The following is a 20,491-nucleotide window of genomic DNA, read 5'->3' as shown; positions in this document are numbered from 1 at the left end:
TGCAACTCCCAGACAGAATTCCTGGCACTGAGCAGCAGTGAAAAGCTGAAATAATGCTGAGTAAAGTGGCTGACACAAGCTGACATTAATCAAAAGCAGAAGAAAATACTATTTTTACAGTAACAAGGCATTAACATTTTAGCCAAAAATGCTACAATCCTTACAGGTTTGTTACTGAAGAGGATGCTACTCTCGTTTTCTGACTCTTAACTCTCATTTACAGAGAAAGAAACAAAAAGGCAGAAAACTTGCCAATCAGGGGAAGATCTGTGCATCTGTTGAATCTATCCTAAAGTCCAAGTGGTATTTTACTGTGTTTCTGGAAACAGGTCCTAGGCAGTCTATTCTACAATGATGTGGCGTATCTTTCACTATAGAATAATCACCTCAATCTGATATCTGAAGGCAAAATAATAGGCCACTAAAACATTCACCAAGATAGAAAAGATTTAGGCACATTAACCATCTGAAGCCAAATCCAGCTTTCAGTAAAACTAGAAAAATTTCATGTTCACTGATTACCTGAAGCCTCTAATAATAGTGAAAAGTAAATCTTACCTGAAAGAGCTTAAATAGTGTTCTTCCATTAGATGCCACCATTTCCAGCAACATGTCAAACTGCTGCCCCTCAGTAGTCTCACTATATGGAGCACATAGGGCAAATGTCAGGAAGTCCAGAAGTGAACTAATTACTAGGGCACCTGTCCCATGATCCTGAAATTAGGAAGACAGGTATGTAACTCAGATAAAGCAGTCTGAGAATATTCATGATGCTGAAGGTGCTCTTCCCTGTCATAGCATTAAAATAGTCTGTAAACAAAAACTATGGGTTTAGAATATTCCATTACTCTGAGTATGGCACTACCCTGGTAAATAATTGGTTTCTAAGGCATGTTAGAGAGTCAAAATACTTTTATCTAGTTTAATCCCACAAATTCAAGTTTACACTATTCTTTTACTTAAAAAAACCATCCAGTTTTCACATTAAACATGCAAACATTTGTTGCAGGACATTCAAAATCTGTGGTATTGACAGCCATGTCCTAACCTGTCAAGATCCAATCTTAGTTAGAACAAACTTCAGTGCCAGACAGAGCTGTATTTTCAACTGTAGGTGCAAATACATTCAAAGATACATCTCAGCATGATAAAAGCATTTTCATTAAAATTAGGAAAGGCACTTAAGCTCAAATCTGTTTCCGAAATTTGACTTACCACATGGGAATTGAATTTCTCTAGTAGATTTTCTAGAAACTTCTTTGAAGAAAGAAGGGAAGCTTTGTTCAACTGCTCCTGCCTCAAGTCATAGTCATCATGCATGGGCTATAAAAAAAACAAGTATTCACTACACAGGAACATTTCAACCCTCAGTTCTTAACAGCTGTAATCCAAAAGCCACTCTCTCTACGTACAAAAAGTTCAGTTCAGTTCAAGTTCAGCAAGAAATCACTGTAAAACAAGTCTTTCCATGTCTGAACACACTGCAAGTTGAATGGCAGTCCCTATTTCTACATCTTTCAGTAACCTGAAGTTCACATATTCCAAAGTGAAAGAACCTGAAATTTAATACTTACACACATAAGAGCACACAGCATGTCAATAGAGGCATGGGTTACTCCATCATTGTTCCTTTTGAGGGCTTTCACAACCTTCACTCCTAATCGTTCTCGAAATCTTTTGAAAGGGAAGCAAAACCACTAAGATCAGAGAAGAAACTAAAATCTTAAAATTAAGATGAAATCTAATCAGTGGCCAAGAAGGGTCTGCTCCTATTGCATTTAGCAAGCCAGTACCTTGATATTTTCATAAATTTGAGATTCCTGGTAGGAAAATACTGATTTTACTGTTAACATGCCAAGCACATTCATCAAAATAAAGATGTATCTGTGTAGTTACAGGATACTATTTATAGAGAAACTGAAATTTATAAAGGTCTCAGAAAAAGTGCTTTTGTTACTCTTCCTGCAATTCTCTATATTATAGTTCCTCTATATTTCCTAGTCAGAAACATTTTAAAGAATCTTTCATTTTCAGAACAATAGACAGTTTTTCCGCTTCCTTATGTTATTTAAGACAAACTCCAAGCACTCTGTACATACTACAGAAGTACAACCTCCTGACACCATTTTATCTTGTGTTGAACTGAAGATAGCAATGACATCAGCATACTTTGAGACTGAAGAACTGCTTACTTCAAGGACAGATGAAGGTACATGTTAAAAATTATTCCACTAGGAAAATCATTAAACTGTATTTGCCTCAAGACAGAGTATTTAGCACAGGAAGAATCAGCTTCCCTTGCAAATGATTACCTGGGATTCTCAATTTGCACAAAAGCCTGGTGGCAGCCTCATACTACTGAAAACCATAATGTACAGAGTCTTACAGTCCTCTTCAGAAGGAATTCCATTTCTCACTTTAAAGTTACTAACAGAAATTCAAGGCCTATTGTCATCTACTACTTCCAAGCTTGAAGAGACTTTGCACTTACTTTGGAAGCTGAGTAAAGGCAAGGAAGCCTGCTTTTGAAGCTACTAGTCGTCTTACTGCTTGGAATTGGCTTTCAAGCTCTGCATTAGATGCTGCAACATCTCCCTCTTGGGAGAGCAATGCTGTTATGGCATTATTAATGAGCTTTTCCTTGTTTTCTGAGAAGAGTCCCTGGTTAAAAAATAACAATCATTACTTTCTTTCTGCATTAGCAACATCTTAAAAGGATGGGTAAAGGTTCTATTCTTACGTCTTGTGTAACTGCATGTAGGACTCCGCTGTAGGAAATGTTAGCATTGAACCTGAACACAGCATCTGCAAAGTTACCATCTGGAAAAAGACATATTAAAAGTTGAGTGTACAGTACTGACTCAATATCTGGATGCTTTAAAGAGCACTATAAACCCATGTAAGAAGCATTAGCTTACTTGGAGGAGCAGCCAAAAACTTCAGATGAAGGCTCTCTACTTCCTCATCCACAGGCATACTGAGTAATCCCCAACGCTGGCCTTTGTGTGTGGAGGTCATTTTCACACAGACATCTCTATTACCAGAGGCTCTCACTCCATCCAACAAGCTAGCCAGGAGAGAATCTCTGGGTTGGGACAATGACACACAAATACAATTGATATCAGAGAAGTGGTGCCAAAGAAACAAATTATAGGAGAAATGGGGCTAAAAAAAAATCACATCATGAAAGGCAGCAATACCTGGGATCTCTTACTAATGCTACTGCCAACAGCTACACCTCTGGAAGAAACCACTAACTTTCAGTGTTCCTTTATGCACTGTAGGGAGAGAGCTGACTTACACCCAGTATAGCCAGCTGCAGCCTTTCACTAATGGGATCAGTTCTAGATTATCTGTAAATGAGTGACACATGTTGTTAGCCAATTCAGCCCTGGGCTTTCTGCAAAACCTCACTTAGCAGGATTAGACTGTATTACAACTGCAAGTGCACTCAGGGACTGTTCTGTTGCTTGTTTTAAATAGAATCAACTAAGACTGTCTCAAGCAGAGAGCTCAAAGGGTTCACAGCCTTCACATTTCCATATTACTTAGACTGTGCTTTCTTCCCTTGTTTCAGATATACTACTTAACCAAGTACAGCAAACACAGAACTATATTACTTAGGAGAAACAGGCTGTATCTAACTGTTCAAATCCTTTCACGTTCATCAGAAAACTTCTGGAGATATTTGTTTAAAGTTGGGATGAAGGTAAATGGGAGAGATTTAGTTCTTGTAACAAACCTTGATTTGTAAGTGGCAGACTGCTAGAACAGCAATGCTTTGAGTTAACCTTTCCCAAGGGTCAGAATTTATAGAAGCTGAGGAACTAGAAGTGCTACAGTAGTAACTTCCATTTGAATCTGTAATGCACAGAAGCTCCAGTTACCTTTCTGTTGAAGAGTATTTTCGAATTTGTCCTTTGATGAATTCAATGGTGAAAAGCTGGGGGTTTTCACAGTCACACACTATTGCAAATACCTGAAAATAAGGGACAAGGATCACATTCATGAAGTAGTGTTATTTAGCTACTCTACAAATTAAAGCTTGCATATACTATCAATTCCTCCCTTTTAGAGCCTTTATTTGAAGAAGTGGTAGTGAGAAAGAATGCACTTACCTCGCCTAAAGGTTTCAAAGTTGCAATGTTGTAGGTAGCTGGATCCCTCTCAACTAAGCAAGCTTCTGTAAGAGCTAGTATTCTTTTCACAGGTTCCTTGTAAAACAAGAGAGAGGCATGCTAGGAAAGAGAATACTTAGTGCTTAACAGGAACCAAGTATGTTCAGTCTGACAGTCTTACCAAGTGCCTAGGTGTTATTTTTTGAACAACAAACTCTGCTAAAGATGTTATAGATTCATCATTGCTGTACTTCCCAAAGCGAAGGTTCAAGTATTGCTCAAATTCTAGGGATTCTTTCCTTATCCGCAGAGAGATGCCTATGAAGTTGCCAGCATGGTCTATTGCACTCTTGATAATTTCATCCCTCTGCTCAGAGGCAAACAGGTGCTGCAAATTTTGTCAGGAAAAACAATTAACAGGTGAAAATTATGGCGCAGCTGAAGAAAATCACAGTGCTAGAAATAACCCTCCACTATATACCTAATGGTAGGGAATGTTCACAGCAGCTGGACTGGCCTTTGCTAAGTGCACAGTATAGACAGGTATTTATTACACAGGAGATCCACTATTAACTTTACATTTGCCTTTAAAAAGAAAATCTATAGCAGCTATTCCTAAAGGATACCCTGCTACACATTAGTGTGCCATTAAAGTTATGGTCTGCATGACCTGCCTGTCCACCCTTGGCAACTGACCCTGACAGCCTGGCAGGAGTGAGGACCCAGAGAAGCAATTGGGGCTACCGCTAGTGATCTTCAAGGTAAGGGCAGCTCTAGAGGATCAATTATACATTGCTAATTTTATGCCAAAGAAAAGCATGCTGAAATACAAACAACATGGAAACCCTCCTCTAGTTCTATTTTAGAGACTGAGGTAGCCATACCTAGGAATTAATTTATGGTTAATAATCCCTTTCAGCTGTTTGAAGTACAGTACACAGAAACCCTGTCATGATTTTAGAACCAATATTACACTGAAACATTTCCCAAGCAAAAAGCTGCTAAGTAATCAGATCACAGGTCTAAAGAGGCAATGGCATCACTGATCAATCTATTTCTGAATTGAATCCCTACATCAGTTAGGTAGATTAGTAACACACTATTATAAATTTAAGAAATGACAGGAAATTCCACATCCACATTACATTCATATTGACTACCTAAAAAAGTAGATATCCCACCCTTTCTAATTCTTAAACATGCAATACACACACACACAAAACTCCCCACACCAAAAAACATAACCAAACCCATACAACACCCTCTCAAATGTTTTAACTAATTTCCTTTCCTTTTAGGATCTGTCCCTAAGCCATGAGCCCTCACAACTGGGTCCCAAAGATGCACATATTTGTATGCTCCAACTATGTTGAAATTTCATTCTTAAATATGCAGCTATAAATATCCTAAGAACCATACCAAGATATTTTGATTTCATACTCACCAATCTACTAAACCCTCCATAGAGGATACAGAAGCCTCCCTGATAGCCAGTAATATCAACAAAGCCTTCAATATTTCTGTAGTCATAGGAGCACAGGACCTTATTTGTTGCAGGATCAATTTGGTCAATACCTCCAGGAGTCACTTCCAGAATCACAGGTTTCCTTGTATCACTCCAGTGATGCTTATAGCAATTATACCTCTGCAGGGAGAGCTACTTTTAGACATCTATGCACACTCTTTTACTACACAGCAGTAGTTCTCTACTTAGCTAGTAAGTTAAAAATATCACATAATTTCCCTTAATGCTGTTGTCTATATTAAGAACACTATGAAGCAAAGGAAAGTAGCTGTAGTTGACAATTGACAAGGAGGTCACAGCTTAAATAATGCACGTTGAAGCAAGAACCTAATCCCAAAAGAGCCACTCTCAAAGGAAGTAAGTTCTCTTGCTGCAGCAGGTGGTCTTCTCACAGACTTCTGAACACTGTGGTTATATGAGGAAATAGCATTTACACCAAATGCTATTATTCAGCTAATTAAATCAAGTTAAGGTAAGTTTGTCACTGTAGTGAAAATTTTTCATCTCCTGCAGTCACATTCCATTACAAATACAAACTTACTTTAGCCAGCAAAAGTTAGAGGTCTGTTCTAAACTACAATAAGACAAAGGGGATCCCCATATTCCAGCAGTGTTACTATGCTCATGACTGAAGATTTATTTTATTAAACACTTTAAATTACTTAAAGTAACTTGAAGCACTTGAAGTACTGCTGTCTTCTATGTCCAAAGGACAAATATGAAGTCCAGCTCTGTAGACTGCATTGCTTATTGCTGTATTACCACAATTCAGTGAATGCCAATCTTGTCTGTAATCTGACCTATAGAAATCCTTTTAGAAAGCATCAAATTTTCAGGATGTTATGCAGAAAATATTTAATTAGTAAGTAAAGCAAACATTGAGTAACATGAATCAATGTTTTTCTCCTCTCCAGATAAGAACTCCCCATAGCTCAGCCCTGTATTTCAACAGTAACATTCATACTCCATGTACAAGTATAAGGCTCCTGCCAATAAAAATGAGCTCAAATATTCCACTGGTAAAGAGGTTCCCACTGCTTTTGAACAAACTCCAAACTCCATTCTCTTCTCAAAGACTTCAGATCCAAATTCACAAAAGCTATTTTAGGTAGCACATATAGCACAAGCATAAAATACATGAACAAAGCAGAAATCTGAGTCTTTAGATCATTTCCTCAAGTGGCACATGATGCAGGTAAGCCAGACACTCACCCGTCCTGTGATTTTTCCTTCTGAGAAGTCTGTCCTGAATCTCTGTTTTAAAAAAAGTTAACAGTGAATGAATGCAAATATGACAACCTATCAATCTAGAAAGTCTACATTTAAGCTGACTCTGTTTTATGAGACTTGTATTAAGCCTCCTCAGAAGGCTCACCATTCCATTGCAATTAATATATTCAATATTTGTACCTTTACTCACTCTTCACAAATCATGCAGTACTTGCTCCAACTGACACTAGATCAAAATCATTAACATAACAGCTCAAAAAACTTGCCTTCCTACTTTTTATGCAGGGCAAGAAAGCATAATACACTAGCACAAATGGTAACTGAGTACTTACTGCCTGCTTGAAGAAAATAAAAATAAAAATTTTACCAGTGCTTCTGTAAGGAGTTCTGTTCTGTGCTCTGTGGAAAACTTAAGTGTCTCAGATTTTTTTCCACTCCCTTTGCGAAAAGTGAGATTAAATTCTGTTCCTTGTCCTTTTCCAACAGGAGAAATACCACAGATATCTCCATAAGGCCACTAGACAATGGAAAGTAATTAGGTTATACTGTTAGTAATTTTAAAGCTACATCTCCCCCTTTCAAAACGCCTTAGAACCTATAATAACCAAGCTGTAACAATGTGACAGCTAGCACTCTACGTGACAGTATAAGCTTGAGCTTCCTCTTGGATACTATGCAAAGTAACTAAGTGTCCTGACTCCCTTCAGGGACACAGCTCAGCAGTGATCAAACTTACCCTGGTTCCTTCAGAACAGCACAGCCAAAAGCAAACTACTACTTGCTGGCCAAGGAAGAGAAATTGCCTAAAAGTACAAAACCCTACTGGGTATTTGTAGAGTTAGCAAAGGCCACAGACCTTCTGTTATGTGTACTTTTGTACACAGCTGCCACACCTTCTGGCTTTTCTGAGATCTTGTCAGACTAGATGGTTTCTTAAGCCTGAATGCCACTATTCACTCTGGATAATGGACATATGTCAAACATCAGCTTCAAAAATGACAGCTACCTGATTTGTAACTTCCAGTGTGTTGGGGTTGTATGTGGTGACGGCATGGGTTCCAACTGAAAAGACTCGTTTATACCTAGAATACAAAATAATGTTAAGTTTCTCCAGAAGTCACAGGAAAACCCATGCTGAACTGCAAAAATGATGTTAAGATCATTAAGGTTTTTGTTAGGAAATGGATATGGAATTTTCTTTGTTGGAACTTGCAGTTTACCCTTATAACATGTTAAGCTCTTCAGTTCTATATATCCATAAAGGGGATGTACAAGTTAAATACTACTAAACAGATTTACTTATGCATACCTTTTCCTAAGTTACTGGCTAAGGCAGGATCAAAGACTCATGGACTTGCACTGAAAGGTACTACTAGACCAAAATAAATTTTAAGAAGGCTAAACAGGTAGGGAAAAAAAAAAAACAGCCATTCCTGCAATAGTCTAAAGCATCCATCTGAAGCTGTCTCAGCCAACAGTTTTAACACAAAATCCAACTTACACAGCTGTTCACAATACTGTACCAAGTCAAAGTACTACTATGGCCAAGCCTAATTTTCTCCATCTTGAGGGAAACCAAAGCTACCAAACTCTAGAAAGACTTATATCACCAAAGCTACAGTCATTGTACATTGATATCACAGATATGTTAACTGTCACAGGGCTTAAAGAATAGCAAGGTAGTTGTTTGTGTTTCAAGTGTATCAGACACAAGCAGCAGTGAGCTAAAGCTACAGAATTTTGATGCATCAAGTGCAAAATCAAAGCCTTACCATGGCTTCATTTCCTAGATAATTTCCAAAATGTACCCTGAACAAACAAAGACTCTTTACATATTTCTGAATCTGAAAGTTTTGAAACATAACTAAGCAGAGTTTGAAACAGCAGGTTATTAATAATAGCTTATTACTTGCACAAGCCATGTTCTAGGGTGCTTCCATCTGGAAGCCATCCGGCCCAACAAGAAAAGCCAATGCTGAAGCAGAGCCAGTACTAGTAAGTATTCTCTGACAAAACCAATAGCATCTGAACATGGATGCCTTTCTTGAACTTGAACCAAATAAAAATACTTTGGCTAGCTGTCCACATTAAAACTGATTCAGTGTAGGAATTTAAGTTTCAGTTCTGGGTAAACCGTGGGTTTGCTTAGAAAAGATATTAGCAACCAGATGCTTAATTAATCTGAATCTGTGCCATGTTAGACTGCATCAAGAACCAGCAGATCACTCCTTCCATCCTTCTCTGCATTCTTGTGCTGCAGTCCTTTCTCCTCTCTCACTTGACAGGTCTGCAGCACAAACCATCATTTCTGTATAAAGTCAAACTTTGCATGGGCATCAAATATATTCAGAGCAGCTCTCACATATCCCTTATAACAGGAAGGTCAAGAGCATCCATCTGACAGTCAGGCAATCTCACAAACTTAATACCCTTCCAATTTCCATTATTATTAAAACAGTGCAAGTTGAAGATTTACTGGCCCAGAGTTTACTTTAGGAATTAAAACAAGTGCTTATTTTCTTCAAAGCTTAGGAACATCTGTATTGAACTGATTGGCCCCCTTAAGGATGTTTAACATATTTGCAAAACCTATCTGTGTTTTTCTACATAGTTGAAATTTCCTTATTTAAGATGCAAGTCAAGGAAGTAATGAAGTAATGAAGCAGAATGTTTGAAGCGACTCTAGCTGCTAATAATTCCACTATATTCAGCCTCTCAAGGAACGCTCCAGTCCTTAGTGCATAAGAAGAAACACACTGTTCCCTCTCCTCTTGTTGCACAATTTATATAGGTTTTTCTGTCTTTTATATGACCTATAAAGAAAACTCATTTAAGTTCTTTAGAACAGCATACCACAAGTAATAAAGCTCTTTATTACTTGCTCAAGGTTTTGTTTACTTACTGAGCCGACTATGAGCTGCACAGTGCTTTGTGGCAGAGTAAGGACTTGCAACCACTACACGTAACTGAAGATCAGCTTCCAAACATCATAGCCCCTTCCTTTTCTCCCCTTATGCTCAAGCCTACATTTCAAGATCTGGAAAGCATTTGTTATCCAGCATTCTTAATATGTGCTGGGATAAGGAACACAACACAGAACAGCAGTTTTGCTGAGTTGCCACTTCCCTTGTTTCCTCTCCCTAGGTAAATTCAGAAGAACCAAATCTTGTTTCATGAACAGAGGAGATTCAGAAGTCAGCTCTTACATGTGGCCTACTCTTGTTCATAACTTCACCTATAAATATTTAAGAAAGGTATTCATACAAGAAAGGACCTGAAGAGTTTACTATTAATTATCTCTCAAACTACTCTGCAGTACCGTCTAATCCCAGGCTGTTTTGAGAAGAGTTGAAGCAAATGTCCTCTGACTCAAGAAAAGGCAATGGCCTGTTCACTAGTTATTTCAAAGCACTGGAGAAATCTTTTTAATCACAATGAACCTGGCAGATCAATTTCATACCACCACACCCAACAAAAAAAATAAAAAAAACTTCGTTAATTTTACAGATCTACAGAACACTGGAGCATCATCATGTGCACTACTGGAAAATACTTTATGGACACACAGAGCCCATATTCAAAATGACTAATTCTATGAGTAGTCAAAATGATTCAGGCTCATTTAGCACCACACATTCAGTTACTGTTTTTTTTAATGTTATACATAGATTATACTGAGAATGTATAACTACAAACTGAGTGGACTAGAAAATTCAAATAGAAAATTACTAAAACCCAAATAAACTTCTGTTACAACAAACAAGGGGCAACTACTTACTAAATACTTCTTTCCCCCTCACTACAAAAGAATTAACACACCACTGAATTTTTAAACTAAATCTGTTCTAGACTTTAGACTTAGCCTGAAGTTCTTTAAGAATTCTATAAATGTACCAGAACATTACCATCAAGGTTCAAGATCATAACTTCAAGAGCTTGCTTCAGGCTCTTTAATGAGAGGAATTCTCCTTTCCTTCTCAGTACTCCCAGTCTTTGATAGAATGAATGGGTCAGACAAAAAAAATCAACCAGTTTCAATTTACTGATCAAACAACAGATTTGGACAATACCTCTTCATAAAACCATTAGAATCAAGCAGTACTCCTGTTCCCAAGGTGCAGATAACCCACTCTCTTTGTTATGTTGATTTTTGGATAGCAAGGAAAAACTCATTCTACAGAGATACTATGCATCTGAAAAGGGACAGTGGGTGAACATACCAAATCAAGTTCTGTAACAGCTGACTTCGGACACAGCATAACAGATATCAGTTATGATAACTTAGTGGATAATTTTATTAGACATTCCCAAGCTTTTGCAGACAGAAGCATCACCAAAAATTTATTTTTAGATCCAAGACCCCCATTAAAATCAGGTTAATTTCTATTGGCAGAATTCTTCAAATTATCCCAGTTAATAGTTTAACAGATAATATGTTACACAACTTAAGTGTATATGTATACTAGTAATCCTCATGAATTAAAGTACATAAAACACTACTCCTCCATAAAACTATTCTGAGAAGAAACATTTCCATCTTAAATTTACTGGTTTATATAGTTAGCTCAGAGGCTCAGAACCTGACGAGGTCGGGTGGTCCATTTCAGAGCTACACTGCAGTGTGGGAACATAAGCAGAGGAAAGCTAAACTACAATGTTACAAATCCAAACTGATTCTAGTAAAGATACATTTAGTTCAGACACTGAGCAGCAGGAGCCTTTAGTTCAATTTTCATTCATCATTTGGATGAAGTTAAAACTATGCACTTAAATCCAGTAACAGAGGAAAAATGTCACACAAAACTTTAAAAACAAAAAGCCAAAATTAACAAACTTCAAATCACTTACTTTCCCCTCCATGAATGTTTTGTTGTGTAGAAACAAGCAAGATCTCTGTTTTCTCTAATTATATTCATTCTGTGCCAAGACCTGAAAACAAAGGAGACATCCTGTTAGCACTCAGGATTCTTATTTAAAACCAAAGTTCACCAATCATTGATATGCTTTTACAAAAAGACTTTGTTTTTAAACTTGTCTATCAAACAATACCTGGACCAAGTTGCACAAGAATTATTAGTTTCTCCACTGCATTTGTTACACTAGCTATTCCTTAACAGTAACAGGTTCCAGTAAGTTATGTCATATTTTCCATATTACAATCACTCAAATTTGAATGTGCAAAAGTGAAGTGAAAGTAAAGTACATTTTATGTCATCTCCAAAATGCTTTACTCTCAAAAATTGTATTATATAAAATTATTTGAGTAACCTCTACCTGTAACTCTAGCTAAACCAAAGTTCTACTGCAATTCTGAAATAAACAGTAAGGAGATACCAGATACATAGAACCGTTTGTTTCCCAGTCTGAATCAGAACTTGAGGTTGAGAAACTTACTAGCTAAGCATTATGACTGAAGAACTGACTAAGTACCATTCCTATGCTGTAAAAGTTTAAGCAATCTCACCACTAACATCATGACATGCTTATTTCACACAGAGGGAATATCTATTCCCTAAACACACACACAGAGGAATTTAGTTAAACTTCCCCATAATTGCTTAAGTAGATCATTGCTCTAGGAGTTGCTAAGTTCTAAGGAATGCTTCTAAACACTACTATTTTCAATGCCTGAAACAAATGCATGTTGAGTAGTTAGGAAATTAATCTCCCTCTTATTTCACTATGCTGTTATTGCATATACAAGGAACTTAAGCAGACATTCCCTGATTAAGTACAAAAGTGAAGTTGTCACTCTCCATTTACTGCTACAGCATTAGCTATATTTTCAAATGTGTTAAATCAGGATTCCCTGTAACTGATTGAAGACTGGTATTACCCTCAGATTCACACCAATAACACAGTGGCATCCCCAAAATAACACACACTAACACTGGTCTGCAAGAACACAGCTTGCCTGAAGCAACTCTCAAACAACCCAATCCCAGTCAGTACCCCACTCAAAGTTAAGTAACATCCCATTATCTTTTACATTCATCTAACTCTGCTTGACTGGGCAAAGGAAGATTTCTTATTTTGAGATGGACAACCTGCAACATTAGCTCATTGCTAATTTCTACCCTCTATGACTTCAGGTTATTTTCTTTCTGAGCAAAGGCTATAGCAGTTATGGAGTCATGAGCATGAAGAATGGATAACCTGCTCAAAATGAACTCTAGAATTCCTTCCCTCAGGTGAAGAGCCAGCACAATCAGCACTAGCTACTGAAGGAAACTTGAAGTACTGCCTCTGGGAGGAGAGAAGAGCAGTATTTATGTCTTTCAATGACTCAGTGTTCGAGTCAAATTTTTAGAGTTAATATTCCAATGACTCGTAGCAAGTTAAATTCTCTAAAGCCAGTTTTTGGAAACAAAGGGCAGGATATTCAACAGCATCGGACAGGGAATTGTCCAGAGGGTTGTACTCAAGCAGCTGCAGTCAATGGCTCAGTGTTAAAGTGGAGATAGTGACAAGTGGCATTCCTCAGGGGTCGAGACTGAAACTGGCACTGCGTTAACATCTTTGTCAGGGATATGGACAGTGGACTCTGCAAGTTTGCTGATGACACCAAGTAGTGTGTTGCAATCAACAGGCATGAGGGAAGGGATGACATTAAAGGGACTCTGACAGGTGGGAGAGGTGGGTCTGTGTCTCACAAAGTTCAACAAGGACACATGCAACACCCTGCAGCTGGGCTGGGCCATCCCAAGCACAAATACAAGCTCCGTGGAGAATGGCTTGAAAGCAGTTCTTGAAAGTGACTTGAAAGTGTTGGTTGATGAGAAATTTGACACAACCCAGCAATGTGTGCTCACAGCCCAGAAGCACCTTCTGAGATGCATCAAATGAAAACTGGCCAGCAGGCTGTGTGAGATGACTCTTCTGCTCTGTTCCACTCTTGTGAGACCCCACCTGCAGTACTGTGTCCAGCTCTGCGGCTCCCAACATAAGAAGGACCTGGCCCACACCTTTTGCAGTGAATCTAGAGGAGAGCCACAAAGATGGCCAGGGAGGGAGCTGGAGCACCTCTTCTATGGAAACAGGCTAAGACCTGGGTTGTGCAGCCTGGAGAAAAAGCAGCTCCAAGGAGAACTTAGAGCAGCCTTTCAATACCTAATGGGACATACACGAAAGCCAGAGAGGGGCTTTGGGCACGTTGTGACAGGACAGAGCGACAGCTTTAACCCTTTAAACTGAAAGGCAGGAGGCTTAGGTTAGATGTTAGAATTAAATTCTTTATTGTGAGGACCAGAATAGGCCCAGAGAAGTTGTGGATACTCCATTCCACCAGCCCTGGAAGTGCTCCAGGCTAGGCTGGACGGGGCTTTGAGCTGTTTGGTCAAGTGAAAAGTGTTCCTGCCCATGGCAGCAAGGTTGGAACTAGATCATCTTTAAGATCCTTTCCAACCCAAAGCATTCTATGATTACTCCTGAAGTTCCCATTTTGCTTGGGTTAAGAACTGTTATTATTATTACCATGGATAAGAATCAAAACAGTACACTCTATCCAAACTACACAGACCTTACTGTACAGTAGCATACTTTAGATCTGGTAATTTTGTTTCAAAGTTATCTTTCAGAACAACATGCCACATACTCAATCTTCACGCCCCTCTTTCAAAGCCATTTTCTTGACATTGACTAAAGTATTAGTAAAAATAAAATAAGAGGCTTATAACAAGACTAGCTTTACTAAGTACAGGATTAAAAGATCTATTTATCTGTAATTCCAGTTTCACCAATACCAGACTCCTCTGACCAGCTCTATTAGGTCTCCCAGACCTGAACACCACTTGCTCTAGAGTATTTAAAGCAAGATGTTCTCAAGGTTGCAAATATCTACTCCCAATAATACAGAACTAAGAAACATTCATTTATGAGCTACCAGCAGCTTCCAGAAATTTTAACAACAGCATCTAACTAGGATCAGGATACTGATGCATGAAGTATCATACCTGAAGTGCAATAACAAATTCACCAGGCTGCTTTTTTTTTTTTAGCTGAAAATCACTAAAATCATTTAACTTTCATGCTTTATTCACTGTGCTTCTGGACAGTGATTGCAACCATCCCTCCCACTGAGAAGACCACCACAGGGGCAATATATGCTCAAGTCCAGCAACAATTAATTCTTGTACACATTTTCCAGCAGTTTAACAGACAGAAAAGGCTAACAATAGCCTAGTGTTCTGAGCTGCTGTGGTAAAGCCCAGCAATTATTTACTGGTTGTCTTTGATTTCACAGTAAGAACAAGATTAAAAAAAAAAAAAAGTTCATATCAAAGGCAACAGTATTTTCAAAGAAACCAAGAAATTCCTCTTCCTTCACTCATTCCAGCAGAACCAGTGTGGCACCTCTCTTGTACTCTCCACAGTGTCATTCACTGTAATTTTAGCACCTAAGGCAGTATAACCATTGACTTTGCAGAACACATCAGGCTTTACCATTAACCAAGTTTAGCCATATTGTCAGTGTGAGCTATAGTGGCCTGCTTAGTTATATATTAATTTCCTAAAATAAGACAACATTCTTGTTACCTTTACCTTTTCTTCCTCCATTCAATAGACCTTTAAAAAGTTGCCTGCCTTAACACAAAAATGGAGTGAAATTTGTTATCTCACTCATAAGAGCCCCCAGGACAGTAAGGCACTAACTTGAGCAATCATCTTAATGCTCTGGGGTACCTAGGAGTAGAGAAGTCACAACTTCAAAGGTTATTTTGAATACTTTGCAGCACAGCTATTGCATTTCCCATACTGATGGCTTTTAAAGGTTTGATACTAGAGAAACACCCAGTTGTTCTATTTCCATTGGAGCAGAGGCAAAAACTACTTTGAAAGTAGCAGTTTGTAAACATGACTTTCTTGGTTGAGAGAGGGCATGCTGAATACAGACTATAGTCAAACTATCCAAGGATTCTGCAGGCAAAGTATTGTCTACAACTTGCAATTTCTTTTGGGAGCCTAACAAAAGCACTCTCCAAAATATCCCCTGGATATTTTAATCAGCTTTTTCACAGGACTGAAGTTCAACAATACTTTCCTATTTGGTTCCTGTAGTACTGTAAATAGCAGTGAAACAGCTTTAGGGGAAGAGCTGAAACCACATTTTTGAGTGCCTCATGTACCAGAAATAGCAACCCTTTAAACTAAAGGGCCTGAACTGCTTCCAGGAGTCCCCCTGCCTCAGAGTTTAAGCTACACAGAATCATAGAATAGTTTGAGTTGAAAGGGACCTTTTACACAATCTATATTCAACTTGTATGCACTTTCCACTTTTCCAGGATTTCACATTCTGTAGACAAAACTACCATCTGGGAAAACAATCTATTTCAGGAAACTGAGACAAGTCAGTCTCAAACCAGCACTTGTGGAGTCAGAAGAAAAGCTGTGACCTTGCAGACATCAAAGCAAGAGGCACAGCTGTAGTTACACATAAGTTTTCTTCAATTTATTAAATAAAGTCAGAAGTTTGGACATGGGTTCAAAGTTTAGTGCAGAATTCAGATTGAGTTTTTTTCCTGATTATATTATCTCTCTATTATTACAAAGCCTCAATATCTTTTTTAAACTAAGGTTTAACAAAGTAGGATTCAGAGCCCCACACAGGATTATTATTCTTTTCTACTTCAGGGAGGAGTAAAAAAAATGCTGATAAGAAACCGAAGTTTCTTGGGCAAAAGGGGAAGAGAAACACAGATAAGAAACTGTGATTTTGTTTTAAAAATTTATTCCAGCACACTAGTAAGAACATTAGCAAGAGTTCCTGGAAAGTCTTTACTACACAGAGAGTCATAGCAAGCTCAAGTGGGACTTTTCTGAGAGACAGAAGACATAGTATGAGCATAAAAACAGAGTGAACTGGAAAGCAATGAGAGCAAAGCACTAAAAAAATCCCTAAGGTTCTGTTATTTTGTGGTTCTACACACCTGCCTGCTAGCTTAAAGGTCTGGAGCCTGATTTCCAGTCATCTACACCTCTGTAGCTTTAAAGCCATTATTTAAATAAGTGAGTTTTCCTGCACTGAAATGTTTTAGCTGCCTACATTTCAGCCTCCTCTTTCATTGCTGTGGTCACTAAGTGGCAGAGTTTTGCCTTCAGACAGATTCTTTCTAACAAGCATTAATTTTTCCTCTTCCTTGAACAGTACTCTTCTCCTAAAGTACTACAGCCTAAATAGCTGTGAAACAGATTTCATCTGCAGTGTAGGAACTCCCAGTCCTTTTTGTAAGAGGGGAAAGAGAGAAGATCTGCCAGATCCTTAGAAGAAGCTACATGCAACCTGCCTCAGTGATAGCAGCAACCCCACCTTCAGTGCCCCAGGACAGAAAGAGGCTGAGAATTCCAGCTTTACTGCAACCATAAATGACAGTGACAACATTAGAGCCCATCCTCCAGGTGACCCATTCCCTCACTGAGGATCAGTGCTAAGGATAAGAAAAAGTGTGGAAGATTCTGGTTTTCTTTTAAATTTATATTAGCATTCTGCTCTACCAGTGAACCAATCTGATTCACCAGCTAGACAGGTGAGTATCAGAACAAAAGCATATACTCACTAAGGGAAGGAAGAAAAAAAATATTCCTTTCGGTCATAGGTTAGCAATCCTGTCATATTTCTTCAGAATAATGTTCTGTTTTATTAGTGAGGCAAGAGAGTTGTTAATTTTTTTGACACAAGAATAGTGTTTTGGAAGCAAATCAGGAAGCTAAGGAGTTGAAGGTTAACACTTCAAGACATGGTTGAATGCCAGCAGAAGAATTATTAAGTCAGTAAGTTTCACTTACTGAGCTTCAAACAAGTTAAAAGCAAAGTCACCTCCACAGTACAAAAAACAGATCTGGCTTTAAAGACCAAGCCTCAGCATATCACTTAAAATCTGGAAATACAAAGTGATTCAGTCCTTCAGGAAAGTATATGTTTGGAAACTATGAAAAATGCCACATGACACCCAGAGAAGCAACAAATACATACAAAATAAATCTTTCAAAAAATGTGTTCCAACAAGGCTAAAATACACAGGGACAGAAATGCAACTTTGTCTCCAAACACTCAGGTATTTGCTGCAAGTGGAAAAAACTGTCAGAAATAATAGAAAGGTGCCAGTAACTTCTAGTTAAGTGTTCTGGCACTTGGCTGCCTATAGCAGGCAGGAATTAGACCAAGCTGCACATTCATGAATTGAAGCAGGCTGGAACCAAGCATAATTTTCACATCTGTAATACCAGTCCTGTTATTTTGATTTTATTCATCAGACTGTTTGTAAACCACCTTCCTAACTCAATCCTAAAATGAAACTCAAAGTCACTAGCAGTCCCTTCAACAGCCTCCTCCTTTCCAACAGATCTCACTACAGGCAAGTAGCCTATGCAGACAAATCTAATAATCAACAAAAAAAGTCTTCAGCTTCAGAGAACTTAAATTCTAAAACCAGGAATATTTTCTGAAGTGCAGTATTATCTAACCAGTGCTAAGTAGCATGAAACAAAGCAGCTATCTACTGAATTTCATCTACTCAAACCATCACAAGTCTTATTCGTGAAAGAGCACAGGAGAAAAAGAGAAAACAAATTTCAGATCACATTAACTTCAAAAGCAGCCACACTGCAGAGATTGAGTGCATTCACAGGAAGTCTCTGAATAAACTTCTATGTCTGTGTTTTCCCCCAAGCAGAATGCTCAAGCACTCCCTCAGCTTGAGAGCACCAAGCTGAAAAGAGAAAAAAGACCTCTCTCTCCCAAACTGAAGTGCAAAGATAACATTTTAATGGCCCACAACTCAGCCCTCAGTAGAAGCACAGTGATGAAGGCACAGGCTTCACTCCACAGGAAAATCTATCCCAAAGACTGCTGGCAGCTCATCGCAGACAGAAAACCATCCAATATGATTGCTTGTTTTGACTTTCAGAAAACAAAAAGCAAGATAAAAGCATGCATGGAAGGAAATCAAATGCTCTTGGAAAAATAAGAGCATTAAGGGTAGATTTTCTGAAAAGTGCATCTAGTTCTGCTCATGCTCTTCAGGCACACTGCTAGCACTCAAAAAAGAAATAAAATCTCATCTCTGTGAGAGCATATCTCTGCCACATCTCTCCCACCCTTCATAAATTATTTCCCAAAGCATCTCCTGATGTGTATTTTGATCTGAAGGCAGGAGGAGGAAAATACCGTGTCTTTTCTTAATGGACACGTCAATGCTCTTCTAAGAAAAAAGACAAATTCTGCCCGGAGGCTACAGAAGCCGCATCAGGTGCGGGGCACGCCGAGCAAAGCGCCGGGCGGGCAGAGGCTGGAGAGCAACCCAGCCCTCTCCTGTGCCCGGATACAGGAAGCGAAGGCAGGGCTGGGGCGGCTGCTGACAGGTACCGCGCTGGGGCCGGGGGACGCCGGCTCACAGCCCCAGGCCCCCACGGCTGGGGCGGGAGCGGGGCTGTGCCGGCGGCAGCATCAGCCCCCGGGCGGCAGAGCCAGCGCTGCCCCAGCCCCGACCCCGCGCCCCGCACGGCGCCGCGGGCCGGGCGCGCCCCCTGCCCGCCCGCCCGCCCGGCCCCGAGCAGAGCCCGGGACCGTGGAAGGAGGCGGGGGCTGCTGCCACCGCCCCCTCGCCTCCCCCGCCGCTGGGATTTACCTGGCCGGGGAGCCCGCGCTGCCCGGACCTGCCCCCACCAGCAATGCGCTTTCCCGGCGATAAGGGCGAAGGGGCACGGAGCGGAGCTCTCACCCCTCACCCTCCGGCCGGCCGGGCGGGCGGCAGCCGCTACACCGCTCCCGCTGCCTCAGAGCCTGGCGCTGGAGGCCGCCATCTTAGCTCGGGCAGCGAGACCGCCCCCTCGGCGCAGTCGCCGTGCGGCCCGGGGCCGTCATGGGACGCGGTCACCTGATGTGCTCCGCGCTGCCTCCCCCTTCCCGCCGCACTCCCTCCCTCCTTCCTTCCTTCCTACCCTCGCCCCTTGCCCTGCCCTGCCTGATTCTGCCGGGAACCGGCATGGCTCCGTGCGCAGGCGCCGCGCCGCCGGGGTGCAAAGTGCCCGTCGTGCTCCCCTTGCGCGTCGCCTCAGGGGTGCCAGTGACCGGTGCGCTCCTGCCCGAGCGTCCCCGGGCCGTGGAAGGCGCGTGGAACAGTTAAAAAGCCGGAGCACGCTGTTTAATTGTGCACAGTGCTTACGTGATTGTAAAAGCCATGTTAAAATGCCACATGAAGGCTGCGGAGACTGAATCACTGATTTATGTGGTTGGCTAACCACCCTCCAGATTTCTTACGGGACTCGTAAGCTCCCCGTCAACTTCCCCATATTCTGCACCAGATCAAGGGTTCCCAAAAATGTAAACTACGGACGGCAGCATTGTAACACGAGCTCCTTAAAATCCCTACTGATTGGCATAAATATTTTGAATATTTTAAAATATTATTTGGATTAGAATACTATGGCCTTTCCCTTAAAACAGTGTCATAAATGTCTTGCAGATGAAGAGAGAAAAGAGGAAAAAACTGTAAGTGAAACTAACTATTTTGGTGAAAAATACTGAAACAACAGGTGTTAATTTTTTTTTAATATCCTTTAATATCCTTTTCACCGTCATATCTACTCTTAAGAAGCAGCATGTAGCTGAGTCAGGGCAGGT

General features: G+C 40.0%; 1 protein-coding gene across 3 annotated transcripts in view; it reads right to left on the bottom strand.

Moving 5' to 3' along the window:
• The window catches only part of DNAJC13 (DnaJ heat shock protein family (Hsp40) member C13), a 56,319-nt gene extending 36,627 nt beyond the window's left edge, over positions 1 to 19,692 (bottom strand). For all 3 annotated transcript variants that reach the window (XR_009418859.1, XM_059476780.1, XM_059476789.1), the window contains exons 1-15: positions 19,497 to 19,692; positions 11,722 to 11,802; positions 7,880 to 7,955; positions 7,241 to 7,390; positions 6,856 to 6,897; positions 5,563 to 5,763; positions 4,300 to 4,506; positions 4,119 to 4,214; positions 3,888 to 3,979; positions 2,919 to 3,085; positions 2,741 to 2,820; positions 2,492 to 2,661; positions 1,575 to 1,674; positions 1,216 to 1,323; positions 559 to 714 (exon numbers count right to left, since the gene is read on the bottom strand). Coding sequence is in view for 2 of the 3 variants with exons in the window: in XM_059476780.1 (XP_059332763.1) it covers positions 559 to 714; positions 1,216 to 1,323; positions 1,575 to 1,674; positions 2,492 to 2,661; positions 2,741 to 2,820; positions 2,919 to 3,085; positions 3,888 to 3,979; positions 4,119 to 4,214; positions 4,300 to 4,506; positions 5,563 to 5,763; positions 6,856 to 6,897; positions 7,241 to 7,390; positions 7,880 to 7,955; positions 11,722 to 11,789 (1,713 nt within the window). In the remaining variant the exon portion in view is untranslated. The remainder of the gene's footprint in view (positions 1 to 558; positions 715 to 1,215; positions 1,324 to 1,574; positions 1,675 to 2,491; positions 2,662 to 2,740; positions 2,821 to 2,918; positions 3,086 to 3,887; positions 3,980 to 4,118; positions 4,215 to 4,299; positions 4,507 to 5,562; positions 5,764 to 6,855; positions 6,898 to 7,240; positions 7,391 to 7,879; positions 7,956 to 11,721; positions 11,803 to 19,496) is intronic.
• Positions 19,693 to 20,491: the final 799 nt, after the last annotated feature.

Source organism: Ammospiza nelsoni, chromosome 1 (genome assembly GCF_027579445.1).
Source record: "Ammospiza nelsoni isolate bAmmNel1 chromosome 1, bAmmNel1.pri, whole genome shotgun sequence".
NCBI classification, from domain to species: domain Eukaryota; kingdom Metazoa; phylum Chordata; class Aves; order Passeriformes; family Passerellidae; genus Ammospiza; species Ammospiza nelsoni.
Note: the sequence above shows the minus strand (reverse complement) of the source record. Positions and strands in the feature narration are given on the sequence as shown.